Source organism: Eschrichtius robustus, chromosome 20 (genome assembly GCF_028021215.1).
Source record: "Eschrichtius robustus isolate mEscRob2 chromosome 20, mEscRob2.pri, whole genome shotgun sequence".
In the NCBI taxonomy this organism is placed as follows: Eukaryota; Metazoa; Chordata; class Mammalia; order Artiodactyla; family Eschrichtiidae; genus Eschrichtius; species Eschrichtius robustus.
The window spans coordinates 65,768,074-65,784,927 of record NC_090843.1 but is presented as its reverse complement, the minus strand read 5'-3'; the positions used below and the strand labels follow the sequence as shown (position 1 = coordinate 65,784,927).

Genomic DNA, 16,854 nt, shown 5'->3' with positions numbered 1-16,854 from the left:
CCTGTGCACACTCCCCGAGGAAAGGCCACGTAAGGACGTGGCAAGAAGGCGGCGGTCTGTAAGGTAGGAATGGGACTTGCACCAGAACCCAACCATTCTGGCACCCTGATGTGGGACTTCCAGCCTCCAGAACTGTGAGCAAATTAAATTCTTTTGTTTAAGTGAACGGTATTTTGTTATGGAAGCCTGAGCAGACAAAGACAACACCTGAACACCACCACGTGCATCTGCTAAGAATAAAGAAAATCTCCTACATAATTACACCCAGGAAAATTGGCAATAACTCTGTAATATCTAATATTCTATCCAAAGTCAGATTTTTCCCAATTGTCCTAAGAATGTCTTCTCATAACTGCTTTTAAATTTTTCAACCAGACGGGACTTCCCCGGTGGCACAGTGGTTAAGAATCCGCCTGCCAATGCAGGGGACACGGGTTTGAGCCCTGGTCCAGGAAGAGGCCACATGCCACGGAGCAACTAAGCCCGTGTGCCACAACTACTGAGCCTGTGCTCTAGAGCCCACGAGCCACAACTACTGAGCCCACGTGCCACAACTACTGAAGCCTGCACGCCTAGAGCCCGTGCTGCGCAACAAGAGAAGCCACCGCAATGAGAAGCCAGCTCGCCGCAACTAGAGAAAGCCCGCACGCGGCAACGAAGACCCAACACAGCCAAAAATAAATATATTAAAAAAAAAAAATTTCAACCAGAATCCAGGCAAGGTCCACACATTATATTTAACATCTCTTAATCTAGAACAATCCTTCCCCCACCGCCAGCCCCTCCACCTACATCATTGACAATTTTGAAGACAGGCCACTTGTCCCATAAAATGTACCACTTTCTAGATTTGTCTGATGTTTCCTCGGGTCTAAATTCAGACAGTATTTTTTGGCAAGAATTCCGCATAACAGGTGCTGTCTATACTGCGTCCTATCAGGAGGCATCTGTTGGCAGGTAGTAAGGCTAGGTTGGGGACCCGCATTTAACCTCGACACAAAATAAGCCACCAGACTTTCGGCTCAGCGCCTTTTCTTTACACCAGCAAAGTCGGCTGCGCTGGGGGCCCGCAGTGCGGAGTCCACCGCGGGGGGGGGGTCCCTTTGGGTCTCCCACGCCCCGCTCCTGCACATCTTCGCCTGGCCTCGCCCCCGCCGGCCTGGCCACGCCCCGGCCCGGCCCGGCCCATCCCCCACCCCTCCCCAGCCCCGCCGGCCCAGCGGTCGGAACCAATAGCGTCTGGCACTGCGCTCGACGTCGCCCGCCCGGACTCTGAATCCCGGCGCGCCGGGCGCACGCGGACGCCGTTCTCGGTGGGCTTCCGGCGCACGCTGATCTGCCGCCGCCGACGGGCCGGAGTTCGCGGAGCCGCTGCAGTCTGTCTCGCCTGTGCGCCTGGTTCAGCCGCCGCCATGGGGATCCTGGAGAAGATCTCCGAGATCGAGAAGGAGATCGCCCGCACGCAGAAGAACAAGGGTGAGGGCCGGCCCGGCGGGGCGTCTGCGGCGGGCGGGAGGTGCTGCCGGAGCCGGAGGGGAGGGGCCGGCGGGATCCCGAGGGTGCGGATCAGGGCCAGACCTGGGGGCCGAGTAGAGAACCCCAGCATACGGAGCAAGCATCCGACCCGGAGAGGCGGGGTCGGGGTTCGAAGCCGGGTCTCCTGGCGGGCGGGCGTGGTGGATTGGCGCACTGCTCCTTTGTGGGGGAAAGTCCAGGAGGAGACACCCCCACACAGGTATAGCCTCGCCAGCTTCCCGGAGCACCTCAGCGGGGTGGAGGCAGTCAGGACTTGAGTCTGGCGGACCTGGGTTTGGACCCCGGCTCCACCTCGTACCTGCTGTGAAAGCTTGGGAAGTCACCTCACCTCAGTGAGCCTCAGTGTCTTCCTCTGCAAATGAGGGTAATAACCCCGTGCCCCCTCTTAGCTCACAACTAAGTTAAACCAGATTCTGTTTGCAAAGCACTGGATGCATGTGAGCACTCGGTATTAAAGTGAGTCCCGCAGCGTAGGTAGCACTTGATGAAGCATCAGATCTGGGCGCAGACTGTAAGGGCTGCGGGAGCTCAGAGGAGAGGAGCAGTGAGGAGAGGAGACCGGTGACACCCAAAAAGGCTTCCAGGAGGAGGTGGGACTTGAGCTGGTTGAGGGGAGGGGATTCCAGGAGAGGGGCACTGCTGAGGCAAAGGCACGGGAGCTGAGGTGAGCACGGCGTGTTCATGGGAGAGTGAGGAGAAGAGTCTAGATGAGAAGGAGGGTCTGGAGTAGTGGGAGATGCGGTTGGCTGTGGTGGGCGAGGCCCAGTGCCTGACCAGCCCTGCTGTGGGGTTGCAGGAGCAGGAAGCAAGCCGGCGGTTGGTCTCAGTGTCTGTCCTCCCTTGGCTGTGAAGTTGGGGGGCTTCCTTCACTCTCATTCTGTAAATACTTGCGGAACCCTTACTAGGTGCCAGGCACTGCGGTTAAAGCGGTGAACAGCTGGCACATCCTTGCCCGCATGGAGCTGACCTTTCAGTGGACCCTCTGTAAACTGGTAGCTGAATACACAAGATAATTTCAGCCGATAATAAACGCTGTGGAGACAAACTAGGGTGATGGTAGCAAGCGTGTCGGGGTAGGGGCTGGGGCTACTAAGGTGGGATGATCAGAGAAGACCACCATGAGGTGGGGACGTTTCAGCTGAGACCAGAATGAGAGGAAGGAACCAGCCATGCAAAGACCTGGGGGGAGACTGTTCCTGGCAGAGGAAACAGCTGGTGCAGAGGCCCTGAGGCAAGAATGAACTTGGCTTGTTGAAGGAGCTGAAGGTCTGGGGCTGGAGTGCAGGATGGGAAAGGAGTGGGCCAGTCGTGTAGGCCTTGTAGGTCATGCGAAAGAGTCCAGGTTGTGTCCTAAGGGCAGTGGAAGCTAGTCGAGGGTGTTCAGCAGCAGAGACGTCTGTTTTAAAAGTTCCCCCTGGCTGCCCTGCGGAGTATCATCCATGGGGCTCAAGGAAAGTAGCAGAGAGGCTTGAGATGCTGCCGCTTCGGCAGTGGTCCAGGAGGGGATGTAAAGGTGATTAAGGGATCAAGACCTAGTCCTTCCCTTCAGAGATGCTCAGAGTCTCATGCGCTGGGGTGACAGAAAGGACCACGTGAACCTGACTTGCTGAGCCTGTCCTTGACCACTTCTCACTGCCCTCAATTCACTCATTCACTTGCCAAAACACTTCCTGAGCACCACACCGGAAGCTGGGGATCCTGCCCTTCTGGAGGGAGGGAAGCAAAGAAACAAGATTCAGTCGTCCCTCGGTATGGGGGTGGGGGGGGGTTCGTTCCGGGACCCACCGCAGATCCCACGATCTGAGAATGCCGCATCCGATAGCCAGCCCTCCATGTCCACGGTTCCGCATCCACAGGTTCAGTCAACCGTGGACCATGCAGCACTGTGATATCACTGGAAAAAAATTCCCGTATAAGTGGACCCGTGCAGTTCAAACCCGTGTTATTCCAGGGTCGGCTCTAGTTTCAAATGGTGCTGAGAAGCCATGAAGACGACAAATGGGACCAGCGAGGGGCCTGGCAGGGGTGGGGGTTACTGCAGACAGTAATAATAACCAACTTGTATTGAGAGCTTGCTATGTGCTGGTCATTGTTCCCAGAGCTTTCTTTAATCACAGAAATCTGCTGAAGTCGTTACCGCTGCTGGCGTCCCTATTTTGCAGATTAAGAAACTGATGCACAAGGAGGTTACGTAACTTTTCCAAAGTAAAATGGCCCGGAATTTCAGGATGGAATTCCAACACAGGCGCTGAAGCTCTGCGTGACATTGCCTCTGTGTGACTGGGCAGGGGAGGCCTCTTCAAAGAGGTGACATTGAGCTGAGAAGGAGCCAGCCTTGGGAAGATGAGGTTGAAATGGGGTAGCAAGTGCAAAGGTCCTGAGGCGAGAATGGGCGGCTGGCCTGTGCGAATGAGAGGGACAGTGGTGGAGACGGGACGTGGCCGGGCCGGTCACCTGACCACAGCGACATGACACGTAGCTGAGGTCCTGTAACCCCGCTCTGCCACCCTGCAATGCAGCTCCCCATCAGTAGTGTAACTTACGTACATGAGAATTTGGAAAAAATCGATACCAAGGAGGAGAAAAAGGAAAGTAATTTAGAATTAAAATAGGGTTTATTTCAATAAGTGAATGTAGGGGCACAGCCAAGATACAGTGGCGTTACAAGGAGGCGGTGAGGTGTTTGCAGCTCTGGGCAGAATCACCGGGCATGTGGCAGCCACAGTGCAGACGGTGCAGGTGTGTCGTGTGGGTGACTCACGTCCCCTACACGAGGCCTCCCTGTTGGCAGCCTGGGGTCCCAGGCAGGCAAGCCCGTCTAGGTGAAGTTTCAAACAAAACATGCCACAGTCTTCCCTCAACATACACAGTAGTTGCACTCCTGGGAACGTCAGTGTCTGTTAACGCTGTAAAAATGCCCTGTGAGGCTCTGGGCCCCAGAGGTCCTAATCCAGGCTCCCTCTGTGGCCCTGCGACACGGGACAGTTCTTGGCTCTGCTGGACTGACTTACACCTTGTAGAGCTGCGGGCTTCCCCGGCTCCTGCCTGATAAGTGCCCGTGAAGACTTCACCGTCACTTCACCATCGCAGCGACACCTGAAAACGCCCTCCAGGATGCCCCCAGGAGTGGTGCCGCCCTGGCTGAGAACCGCTGACATTGGGTCGTGTCTGTCTGTCGGTTGCTGTCTGGCTCTGAGGGTCCCGGCCCGCATTCGGTTGCGTGTATTTGGTTGCGTACGGGACCCTCCCAACCCACCCGGGACGCTCACCTTCCATCCTGTGTTGTCTTTTAGCCACCGAGTATCACCTGGGCCTGCTGAAAGCAAAACTCGCCAAGTATCGGGCCCAGCTCCTGGAACCCTCCAAATCGTCCTCATCCAAAGGCGAGGGCTTCGATGTCATGAAGTCGGGCGACGCCCGCGTGGCGCTGATCGGCTTCCCCTCTGTGGGTAAGGTCAGTGATGGGCACCGCAGGCCTCAGGGAGGAAGGTGGCTGGTCTCCGCTCTGCCACGGCCGCACCCCCTCCCTCCTCTCTGAGCCGGGTCCGGGGTGCAGGAGACCCAGCCTCCCCGGGCCCGGCGGGGACTCTCCAGCAGGAGAGGCCCCGCTGGCCTCTGCCTTGTCCCCGAGCACAGACGTTCACTGAGTGTGCGCCTCGTGCCGGGCACGTTCTGCCCCTGCCCACTCAGCCCCGAGCTCGCGGAGGAGAGGGAAAGGGCAGGCGCGTGGAGCGGGGCGGCTGCCCTGTGAGCAGGTGTGTGAGCAGAGCCCCGAGGAGAGGACCTGAGGCGGAGGCCGTCGGGGAGAGAGGGTGGCGGGGCGCCTTGAACTGACTGGTGTGACCCCCGGGCTGCCGGCGAGCACAGCCAGGCTTTGACTCCTAGGGTGTTGCCGTGGATTCGCTCGTTTTAGCCTTTTCTTTCGATCTTACTTTCCAGCCTGCAAGGCCTTCTCTCCCGGGTGAGAAGCCCAGGCCGGGAGGAGCCACTTTAGTGACCGAGAGCTGTGCCCTTGGGGTTTGGGCCCTGTTGGGTATCTGGGCTCTCTGAGCACGGGAGGGCGTGGGCCGCCCTCCTGCAGGGGCCAGACAGGTTCGGGGGTGTCCCCCAGGTTGGCCTCTGGCAACCATGGCTCTCAGGGCCGCCCGTCTGTCCACACCTGTCTACCCCACCAGGTTTTTACGTTTCCTCAAGTTTCCAAGAGGCCCCCTGGGCAGAGACTTTGTGATCTGAGGCCTGTGATTCTTTCATGAGCCCTGTTTTGGGTTCCAGGGGCCTGAGGGCGTGTGAGTGAGCTGTGCCCCGGCTTCCGGCTGACTAGGATGGGGGCGCCGGGTAGGGCTGGGCTGCCCTCCTGGCACTGCCCGCTGCTTTGCTGGCCTCTGGGCCACAGCGTCCATCACTGTGTTCGCCGCGCTCCCCCTGCCTTGTCACCTTCTTCACGAGGTCGGGACCGGGACGAGGTCCAGGGTCCCCCGCAGAAGCAGGACCGAAGGCCGGGTCTCTCAGTGCCGGCCGAGTGTGGCCCCACTCCCACCGTGGGCCAGCTGCGAGGTCCCATCCGGATCCTTCCCCGCTCCCCTCCCTCCCTCGCAGCCCCGCGCCACCGGCTGGCGCTCTCAGGCGGGAGGGTCCCTGCCTCTGTGCCCTCCTGGGAGCAGCCGCCGTGTGCCGTGGGACCGACGCCTGCTCCAGGTTCTCTGGGCCCAGGAGGGTCTGGAGGGTCCGTGGAGCTGGGGGTGGGCCCCAGTGTAGCGGGGGAACCCCTTAGGAACCAGGTCCCTGTGTCCACCCGAGGCAGGCCTGAGGCCTCAGGCACAGGGCGGCCCTGTGGTGTGGAACCCCCCAGGCAGGGCCAGAGGTGACTTTTCCAGCTGTTCTCGTCACACCCCAGCGGGGGGATGGGGGTCTCCCTGCGTCGCAGGCTCCCGCACCTTGGCTTCTCCTGGAGGTGGGGCAGGACCCCCGCTGCAACGACATGCTTTCTCCCAGTCTACCTTCCTGAGCCTGATGACCTCCACGGCCAGTGAGGCTGCGTCCTATGAGTTCACAACCCTGACCTGCATCCCTGGGGTCATTGAAGTAAGTCGGGGTTTGCCGGATCCCAGGAGGGAGGGTGAGCGTGTGTGTGTGTGTGTCGTGTGTGGGGGGAGGCTCTGGGCTGAGCTGGGGGCTGGGGCTGCCGGGACCCCAGAGACGCCTGGCCCGTCCTGCAATCCTGGCTGGTTCCGAGAGTCTGCCAGCATGCACAGCTCTCCCCGGTGCCCCTCTGTGCCCCGCTGCCCTGTACCGCCCCGGCTCGGGTCACCTGTGGCTGGCTGGCTGGCTCCTTCTGTTCCCCGAGAAGCTTTGGAGCCTTGGGCAGCTGGGGCTCTGTGGCCGTGGGCCTCCCTCCGCGAGGTGGTTTCCCTGTGAAGAGCTCTTACCGTCAGCAGTGGCTGCTGGGGGCTTATAGAAGCGCACGCCCTCCAGGCGGCCCCTCGGCTCGCGGGGCATGGTCTGCGCCAGGCTGGCTGGGGTGGGGACGTGGCTCAGACTTGGCCCGGGAGGCCCCTTCGCAGCCCGCCGGCCCCGCCTTACCTCCTCTCCTGCATCCTAGTACAAAGGCGCCAACATCCAGCTCCTGGACCTTCCTGGAATCATCGAAGGCGCAGCACAAGGTGGGAGGGGGAGCAGGTGGTGGGGGCGGGGTGGAGCCCAGGCCCCCCTGTGGGCACCTGGGGACGGTTGACGGGAGGGTTGGGCTCACAGCCCCTCCCAGGGCCCAGTGCTCTGTTCCCGAGGGACTCTGGCCTCAGAGCTGAGGGGACCGGGGCCCAGGAGGTGGGTGACTTGCCCAGGGTCGCACGGCTCACCAGGCAGCTTTGGTTCCCACGTCCAGTGTGTGGTGGACCCCGCCAGGGATGGGCGCATGGCAGTGGAGCCCTGTTCTCTGAGATGGGACACACCCTCGGCTTTGGTGGCGGGTGGCTGCCCGCTGGGGCCATCCCTCCCTTGCCAGGTGCCAGCTCCGTGCGGACCGTTGGCTCGCTTAATCCTCTGACACCGCTGTGACTGAGCGAGTGTCGTCATTTCCTTCTCACGGCCGGGAGGAGCGCGGGGACGGACGGCTGAGCGTCTGCCCGTCTGCCCGTGCCCCTGTGGAGTGCGGGACTGGAGTTGGAGCCTCCTCCTGGGGGTCCCCTGCCCACCGCCCTCATCAGGGCGAGGTCCTGCCTACTTGGATTGGCGTGGGGAGCGATCGTGGTCCCCCAGGAACCTGCTATCCCAGCCAGCAGGAGGAGGCCTGGCCCCCGCGGGGGAGGCTCACCCGCTGTAGTCAGGAGGCCCCTGGAGACCACTGGGTCCCCTGCTGTGACGTCAGTCCCCAAGTGGCTGTGTGACCGTGGCCTGGTGCCTGCCTTCTCTGGTTGTCTGATGGCAGGGTCTGACCTTGGTGGCGGCTCCCGCAGCCCCTCCCCCTGTGCCGTCTGCTGCTTCCTCTCTGTAACCCTGGTTCTGGGAGGGGCAGACTCGTCACATCCTGGAACCACGTAGCTTTGTGGTCTTGGGCAAGTGGCTGAGCGTTGCGAAGCCAGGCCTCGGTTTTCTCGTGTCTGCAACAGGCAGATAACACCGACTGCCCGGCGTGGCTCTGCGGGTGGAGGAGCACCCAGCTCAGGGCCCACGGGGGGGTTGGGCAGCGGGGGGCGCTTCTCCTCCCCAGGCGCTGGTGTCGGGGTTCCTCCTAAAACACATTTCCATGAGTAAGACAGGGCTCAAGAGAAGTGCCAGCCCGAGGGTAGCACGTGGCAGAGTCCATGAGGGTCTGCAAGGGGCAGGAATCTATGCGCCGTGGGCTGGGGGCGTCCCGCGGTCCTGCCCGTGTCACTGTGTAACCACGTTCCTCCCTCCTGACCAGGGAAGGGCCGTGGCCGGCAGGTGATCGCCGTGGCACGCACAGCCGACGTCGTCATCATGATGCTGGACGCCACCAAGGGAGAGGTGCAGAGGTCCGCAGTTGGGGCGGGGCAGGCTGACAGCCTGGGAAGGCCCTGCGGGGGGAACAGGACACTGCGGCTACCGCCCGTGTGTCCCTGAGCTCTTGGTGGGTGGTCCCAGGGGTGCTCGGCCCTCTGCCACGTGGGAGCAGTGGCAGGACTGTCCACGGCTACACCCAGTGCAGGCGGCCTGGGGCAGCCTCCCCGAGAGGCTTGTGTCTGGAGGATGGGGCTGTGCCTTGCCACCCAGGCTCTGGCTCCTGCCTGCAGGGGCCTGGGTGCCCCGTTGCTGCCCAGAGTCTGCCAGGAGCCCGGCCCCAAACAGCAGAGCCTTGCTCACGCCCTGGCTTGCGGCTGAGGGCACAGCAGGCCAATCTGCACCCTGGCCGCACACCAGCCGATCTCCCCTCGGACCGGCCAGAGGGTCTGGGGCTCCTCCTCAGCACCTTTGGTTGCTGGGAGGGGACGTTCGGCAGCTGGTGGCGGGTGCGGGAGGGCCGGCCGTGGAGAGTGGGGGCCGCACGGCCTGCCCCGGGCACCTGTGAAAGCCACGGGGGCTCCACCAGGTCCCTGCTGGAGAAGGAGCTGGGGTCGGTCGGCATCCGCCTCAACAAGCACAAGCCCAACATCTACTTCAAGGTGAGGCCTCGGCCCCTGAGCCTCGGCGAGGGGGTGGGACCGGCCGCGGCCCGCGGGGCGAGGGGTGCGGGCTGCAGCTGCCGCCGTCAGCATCACCCCTCCCTCGCTCCTCCAGCCCAAGAAAGGAGGCGGCATCTCCTTCAACTCGACGGTCACGCTGACGCAGTGCTCAGAGAAGCTGGTGCAGCTGATCTTGCACGAGTATAGCATCCTTCCCGGGGGTGCGAGAGGCCCGGGTGACGCAGACTGCCCACACCACCCAGCTCCGTCCAAGCCGCAGGAAAGCTGCGGCCAGCTCCCATGAGGCACTTCTGTCCCCTTTGCCTCACGCTCCCCAAGCTTCAGGCTGACCGGGCCGCAGCCGTGCACTCCTGGCTCCTTGCAGGGTACGAGGCCGGTCACGTGTGGAAGGAAGACGAGACGGCGAGGGACGGGGCCTCCTGGGCTGGGGAGGCCTCGGGGAGACCCCGGGGGGTTGGGGGTGGCCAGGCTGGGGGCGGGGGTTGGAGCGGAGGCAGGGTGGCCGCGGGGGGAGCTCGTGTCGTAGGGGGAGCGGGACCAGCGCTCCGGGCTCTGGAACTGTGGCTGCCTTGGCGATCCTGGCAAGTACGTCGTTTCTTCTGTTGTAACGGCAAAGATTTAAAATATTGATTGAACCCCTTACACGTTGTGCTTCCTTGAGAAAAGTGAGGGAGCTCCCCAAACGGTAAAACCGTGAAAGCAGGTAACCTTACGGTCCCTCTCGGCAGCGTATCTCGCAATCGGCTGTTTCAGGCCCTGCTGGGGCGGGGGGGGGTGGGGGGGTGCTGCTGGCGCGCAGGTTGCCCTTAACCCTAGCCCCTCAGAGATCTTCAACGCGGAGGTGCTCTTCCGAGAAGACTGCTCCCCGGACGAGTTCATAGACGTGATCATGGGCAACCGCGTGTACATGCCCTGCTTGTATGTAAGTGGTGCCAGCCCCCGGAGCAGCCATGTGGGAGGGGAGCCCTCACCCCAGGGGCTGCTTGAGTCCCGCAGGCGCCTCGGGCTTGACCCCGGAGCGCCAGCCCAGCCTCTCTGGGGGGCCGGGGGCCTCAGGCCCCTTCATCCTCTCCCCATCCTTGAGTCAGCAGGTGGGGCCCTGTTGCCGCACTGCTCTGTTCCTCTCATTCCCCAACACCCCCTCCCCCTTTCCAACCCCAGGTTTATAACAAAATCGACCAGATCTCAATGGAGGAAGTGGACCGCCTGGCCCGGAAACCTGACAGCGTGGTCATTAGGTGAGGCTCGCGGCCGCCCTCTCTGAGCGGGAGTCCATCTGTCAGGCCTCTGTGCGCCCCGGGGTAGAGAGGCCATCCCGGTAGCTGCTGGTGACCTTGGCCGAGGCCCCCCTAACCTGTCTGGGGCAGGTGGGTGATGGGGTAAGCTCTGGTTAAGAAAACAGAAGGACTTCATCCGCCAAGGTCTGGGAGTGAGAGTGGTTAGCGGCTTCGTGGGTAGCAGTTAACTGCAGACCCCCAGAGAGAGCCAGGCTGTAGCCCGCTGCTCCTGAGGCCCTGGAAGATGTGGCTTCTGTCACCTCCGCTGGGAGGGAGAAGGGACTGAAGTCCTCGGGTGGGGGCTTCTCTGAGGGGTGGGTCCCGGGAGCCGCCTGCGCTCTGGCCCACCATGGCTGCGGGGCCCTCTGTCGGGGCAGCCTGGCTTTGTGCCCACCCTGCTGGCTCCCCAGCTCCACCCAGGTGCTCTATAGCATCACGGTGACGCTTGGCTCTTGGGGAGCGGGACCTTGGGGACTGGGGAGGAGGGGGGTCCTGGGCCCACGCGAGGACTGCTTCCTGGGTGTCCCTAGCGGCCACGAAGAGCAGCAGCGAGCGGGTGTCCTTCCCTCAGGACAGCTTGGCTCCCCTCCTGCTGCTGCGTCCGGGCCCCGTCCTCAGGGCCCCGCAGGCCGCCCCTGTACCTGCTCACGTGCGTCGCAGGGGAGGGCGGGTCCCCACTCAGGGCAATACAGCGGCAAAGGACCAAGCCAGGGGTCACCGCATCGCTGAAACCCCTGCCGGGCAGCCCTGGGCCGCTCGGGGGGTGGGCTCTGCATTGTCATCCTCTGCCTCTGGCCACCCCAGCTGCCACAGGTGCCCTGTGCCCTCCACAGGGCCCCGGAGAGACGGCAGGCTGTGCTGGGCGTGAACGTGACAGTGACAAGAGGCGTTGACAGCTGAAGCGCCGTCAGGCCTGCGGTTGTGCTGCCCCATGGGCGCCAGCTGGGCCGCACTGGCCTGGGTGCCGGGAGCCCTGGAAGCTCTGACCGGCCCCTTCCTCCCGGCAGCTGCGGCATGAAGCTGAACCTGGACTACCTGCTGGAGATGCTCTGGGAGTACCTGGCCCTGACCTGCATCTACACCAAGAAGAGAGGCCGTGAGTCAGGGCCGCGCGGCCCGAGAGGCGGCCGGGCCTCCCCCTCCCCCGGGTTGCTCAGCCTGCGCGAGGCGCCCAGAGCCCCGGCCCAGCCAGTCTCTACACGACGGCTTTTCTCCCGTCTCAGAGCCGGCACCACCCTCCACCGCAGCCTGTCAGAGGCCTTGGCCTGAGCCCTTGTGGCAAAGAATGCCGAGTTCTGGGGCTGCTGGTCTTGAGGGGGATGTGGGGATGGGACAGACACCGCCGGCGGTGGCTCCCCGAGCAGTGACAGACGCTACGTCAAGGCTTTAGGGCACTGGGCACACAGGGGCCTCTGCGACGTCCCACCCCCTGTGCACACGCCTCACACCCCACGGCCTAGTGGCCGAGTTTGGGCAGTTTGCGTCGACCCTGGCCGTGTCCGCAGAGGGAGGTGAGGCTGTCAGGCCGGGGCCGGTCCAGCCCGGGTTCTCCTGCGGGACCCCTCGGCCGGGGCTCTTGTGGCTGATGGGCTTGCAGGAGTTTGCACGCTGGACTGGGGTGTAGTTTGATTTTCTGTGTTGAGTCAAAGCTGTAGAAGTCTGTTCGGGGCTCTTAGCGAGGGTGTGCCCGGGAGTGGGGGAAGGGCAGGCCAAGGCCGGAGACTGGAAGGGCCTCCGTTTCCTGCGGAGGGGGGCTGCGTGGCAGTGGGCCCTGACTCTGCTGACTTCCCGCCCCGCCCCGCCCATCTGTGCAGAGAGGCCGGACTTCACGGACGCCATCATCCTCCGGAAAGGGGCCTCTGTGGAGCACGTGGTGAGTTGAGGAGACCTGCCCAGGCCGGGGTTGGGGGAGCTCTGCCCATCGCCCAGGGTCCTGCCTGACGTCCTCCCGGCCCTCAGCCGCCGCGTTGCAATCGGGTGCTGGGCACGTGTCCCGCCACCCGGCTGCAGTTAGGGGGCAGCGTGGAATGGGGTCCAGCGGGTAAGGCACTCGGCTCGCTGCCCGGCGCGGGGAAGATGCCTGGGAAGCGGTCGTCACCATCCTGTCCCGCCAGGGCTGCGGGGTCCTCGGGGCCATTCAGGCGTTCGGTCAGTAGAGCTGCCGCCCAGGACGATTCTGGGTTGTGCGTTCCCAGGTGTGTCTCCCCCATGCTTGCCCCCACTCAGCCCCCGCGCAGCCCGCCCCTCCACGCGCCCCATCGGCTCCGCGCCCGGGGGCTCAGCGCACCCAACACGCTAGTGAGCGTCAGTGCCCAGCCGGAACTGGGGTCCTTGGGGGTCAACAGATGCCAGCCACCCGATCCTGCAGCTGAACAGTCCCACACAGAGGGGAGTGCAGTGGGGGGTGGCACACGCCCTGGCCCTCTCAGGCCCTGTCAGGACGTGGGGCTCCCGCCACACCTGGCGGGACAGCCGCAGAGGCCGGGAGCAGAAGTCTGTTCCAGGCAGCGGGGCGGCGGGTGCGAAGGCCCGCGGCGGGAGCGAACGTGGACTGGGGGCCGTCGGCTGCCAGATGGCACGGAGGGTCGCAGCGTCGAAGGCAGCAGGTGCTAGAGGGTGGGGAGGGGCCTGCGGGGGCCTTGCTTCCAGAGCCTGGATCTTGTCCCAGCGAGGCCTGCCTTGCCGGGCCTCAGCCCCTCCTGGATGCTCACCTGTCACAGGTGCCATGCTGTGCACACAGGCCTGCCTGGGTGCCGACCACAGACCCAGAGTAGAGAAGCCGGTCAGACGTGGGCTTGCACCCTGGCGCCCACATACTAACACTGAGGGGTAACCTCATCTGGGGGTAACTGAGCCCCCGGGGCCTTTGCAATCCACCTCGTGGAGCTGACAAGAGCCTTGCCGGCACAGGATCACGGGCCGTAAGCCCCAGGGGCAGAAAGGATCTGGCAGGGCCGTCAGGGGTGAGAGGCACTGTGGGCTTCAAGGGTCTCCCATCCACAAACAGTATTAAAAAGGATGACCTTAGGGGACTTCCCTGGTGGTCCAGTGGTTAAGACTTGCGCTTACACTGCAGGGGGCGCAGGTTCAATCGCTGGTCCGGGGGGCTAAGATCCCACATGCTGCACGGTGCAGCTGAAAAATTTAAAAAAGAAAAAAGGTGACCTTGGGCGGCCTTCCATCCTCCCTCATTGCTAGAGACACAGGTGCGTAGGAACGCTTCTCTCCAGGGACAGCCGTGGATCAGGCTCTGGGAAACAGCTCCTACTGACCCCGGTGTCAGGGATGCCAGGGCACGGTGGGACCTGCGGCAAACTGGAGGGCACCCTCCCCATCTGCCTCGAGGGCTCCCAGGGTCCCAGGACGACCCTGCAACTCTGTGACCCTGAGCTTGTCAGGCAGGTCTAGTTCTGTCGTTCGGGGGCAAGCTGAATAAAACATCAAGCGCACTTGCAGGCCAGAGCTGACCTGGACCGTCAGATTTCATCTTTTGGTCTAGAAAACAGCGAGTGTCGGGACGGGTGTGTGTGCGTCTGTGCTCGTCCCTGCCGGCAGTGTCCTCTGCCGTGGCCACGCATCCTTGGTCACCCAGAGGAGGCCCAGATCAGGGTGGCCCCCCGGAAACGTTCCTGCAGGCCTGATGTCTGGGCTCAGGCATTTGGTCTCTGCCCAGGGCCTGTGAGGCTGTGAGCACGTGGAGGACAGGCGACGTTGCGCTATCCTCACCCCGGCTGCCTCCACCGCGCCCGCCCAGCCCGTGCAGCCAGGGGGCCACATTCTCAGGGGGAAGAGCTGGCTGCCCTCCCAGCTCTCTTCCCTTCGGGCCTCCCAACAGCGCTGGGTTCCTGTGACCTTTGTCCCTACTCGGGAGTGCTACAGGACGTGGGCCGTCCTGGGCTGGGGGGGTGACGTGTTATGTGGGAGGTTCCGGGTCAGGGCGGCAGGAGGTGAGAGAGGCAGCCCCGGTGGGGACCCTGACAGCCACCCTCATCCATCTGCCAGAGCACCTGCCCTGGGCCCGGCTGCTTCCGGGCACAGCCCGGGCTCACCATCCGACTCTCTCCCGTCCCCCAGTGCCACCGCATCCACCGGTCACTCGCCAGCCAGTTCAAGTATGCGCTGGTGTGGGTGAGTCTCGGGCGGGAGGCGGGCAGGGTCACCCGGGGCAGCCCCAGGGTCAGGCAGGAGCTCCCGTCCTTCCGCGTGGGGACTGGAGTGTCGGTCAGTCCTGCTCTGCGGGGTGTGTGGCTTGCATGCTGACCCAGACCGGACACGGCCCTCCCGCTTTGGGATCTGGGCCGGTTGGACCGCTGGGAGTCCTGCTGTCAGAGTCTGCGGGGTCTGCTGGCGCTGGGACCCCCACTCTAGACCCCCCCCATCTGCACCTCCACCCCCTTCCAGTGACACTGTCGGCCTCGGCCAGGTGGGTAGAGAGGCTGATGTGGCCCCCCGTCCCGCTCCCCACTCAGGGCACCAGCACCAAGTACAGCCCGCAGCGGGTGGGCCTGACCCACACCATGGAGCACGAGGACGTCATCCAGATCGTGAAGAAGTAGTGGCCCCGCCCCCGCCCCCCGTGGGACTCACCGGAGCCTAAACTGAGAAAATACAAATGCACCCCAGGAAGGGGCCTCTCACGTCTCTGCTGTTTGCAGAAATTTCTTCAATGGGCAGATGGTGGAGAGCATGCTGGGGCCTTGGGATGAGGTTGGGGATGGGCTGGGCTGGCGGCGTTTCCCGTGAGACTGGACTCTGGAAGGGGTCCTATTTGGGTCCCTGGGCCTGTGCCGTCTCCCCCCCCGCACCCCACCCCACCCCACCCCCGGCTCCATCCAGTGCAGAGTGAGCGAGTTGCCCACCTGCCCCCCGCTAGGGCCTAGTGCAGACGGCTGGCCTGGTGCCAGGCGGGGAGCTGGCCCTACTTGGGTCCCTGGCGGCCCCTCAGCTCCTGCCAGCTTCTCTGGTTCTCAGGGAGGGCGCTGCCCAGGACAAAACCCCCTATCCGCCCCCCGCCCCCGGGCACCCCCTGCCCAGCACAGAGCCCAGGACCCAGCCTGGTGCAGACACCTGGGCTGGGGGATTTGGAGTCTGGGCTCTGCGTTTTCTCTAAATACCACCCCGCCCTGCACCCCCAAATCTCTCGGCTCTCCTTCCTGAAATAAAAAGTGGAAACAATGCCTGTTCACCAAGGACGGTTTTGTAAGTTTGCTGAACTCGGTTGCCAGGTTGGGTCGGGGCAGCCGTGAGCGTGTGGAGCCTGAGCCTCGGGGAGCAGGCCCAAGCCTGGGGTTCAGGGGGGCCTCTGTGAGGAGGGATGCGAGGCGCCGTGCGGGCCTGCGAGCAGCCTGGGCTCCAGGGGCAGTGACTTGCCCTCAGCTACACGGCTTGTGAGCGCAGAGCTGGGATTTGAACCCCAGTCTGAGGCTGCTGAGCCCATGAGAAGACTTCCTCCTGGCCCTGCAGCCTTTGGGGCAGGTGGCAACAGGTCTTCGGAGGCACTGGGCCAGCAGGTAGGGGCAGAGCCCCTGGGGGGCTGGGGTGTGGAGCAGGCCCACTGCCCAGCTCTCCCGGCTGTTCTCGGCTTCTCTGTCAGCTGCTCAGACTCCTTTCCGGTGACAAAACAGGAATAATAGACATTATTAAATATGCATGGGGCCCCAGGCGGGCAGCGTGGTGGGCTGGGCTTGCCGCCCATGATACAGACACAGCTTCTCCACTGGCGGCCGCATTCCTGGGGCCTGGCCGAAGGACCCCCGTGGGGCGGCATGCGGGCAGGGAGCAGGCCACTGGACCCAGGTAAGGTGACCCGGCCCTGGACCCCTGGGGGGGGGGTAGGGGGTAGGGGGAGGGGGCGGTGGCTGAGCTGTGGCCTTGCTCCCTCACCGTGAGGTCTGTCTCAGCCTCGGGTTCTTCATCTGTAAAATGACACGATCGATGCCCAGCGCAGTCCTCCTCTCGGCGACAGTGGGCTGCTTACCTTGGCCCCTCCCCCTGCCACAAGGCCTGGCCACAAGGTCCCAAGGGAGGGTTTCTGCCTGGGTGATGGTCACTGCCGCTTCCTGCCTCAGGTTCACAGGGCATCAGATCCAGGCCTGTTGTGTCCCCCAAGCAGGCTGGGAAAGGATGGAGATAAGGCCAGAGGTCTGGGCCTCCTTGGCCAGTGTGGGCTTGGGGGGCAGGGTCTGAGGCTCCGGTCACTGGGCCCCCACGTCTCTCCCGTGGGTGGGCTTGTTTCCAGGGAAGTCTGTGCGTCTATGGTGGGTCCTTGGCCTCCTGGATCTGTGGTCAGCATCGTTAGGCTGTCCAGCCTGCGTGAGGGTAGGTCGGCATGAACTGGCCTCTCGCAGCGCCTCGTGCTGGGGGAGGCATCCCTCGGGCTGGTGAAGCCCCCCAACACCTCC

General features: G+C 63.5%; 1 protein-coding gene across 3 annotated transcripts; it reads left to right on the top strand.

Moving 5' to 3' along the window:
* The first annotated feature begins 1,313 nt into the window (after window positions 1-1,313).
* Window positions 1,314-15,642, top strand: DRG2 (developmentally regulated GTP binding protein 2). Of its 3 annotated transcripts, none has more exons than XM_068530920.1 (13): window positions 1,314-1,476; window positions 4,830-4,985; window positions 6,461-6,618; window positions 7,136-7,196; window positions 8,438-8,528; window positions 9,083-9,155; window positions 9,271-9,361; window positions 10,001-10,098; window positions 10,338-10,414; window positions 11,461-11,549; window positions 12,268-12,326; window positions 14,528-14,581; window positions 14,923-15,642. In XM_068530920.1, the coding sequence occupies exons 1-13, from the start codon at window positions 1,413-1,415 to the stop codon at window positions 15,007-15,009; spliced, it is 1,158 nt and encodes a 385-aa protein (XP_068387021.1). In that variant the 5' UTR covers window positions 1,314-1,412; the 3' UTR covers window positions 15,010-15,642. The 3 variants fall into 3 exon arrangements, with proteins under 3 accessions (XP_068387021.1, XP_068387022.1, XP_068387023.1); XM_068530921.1 differs by having other exon boundaries at window positions 4,830-4,990; window positions 6,529-6,618; XM_068530922.1 differs by lacking the exons at window positions 11,461-11,549; window positions 12,268-12,326; window positions 14,528-14,581; window positions 14,923-15,642 and adding an exon at window positions 11,287-11,452.
* Window positions 15,643-16,854: the final 1,212 nt, after the last annotated feature.

Bases quoted from the DNA above. Each gene is read 5' to 3' on its own strand.
- DRG2 (XM_068530920.1), top strand. From the start codon at position 1,413: ATGGGGATCCTGGAGAAGATCTCCGAGATCGAGAAGGAGATCGCCCGC. The intron at 6,619-7,135 runs GTAAGTCGGGGT...CCTGCATCCTAG, and splicing joins GCATCCCTGGGGTCATTGAA to TACAAAGGCGCCAACATCCA. The intron at 7,197-8,437 runs GTGGGAGGGGGA...CCTCCTGACCAG, and splicing joins CATCGAAGGCGCAGCACAAG to GGAAGGGCCGTGGCCGGCAG.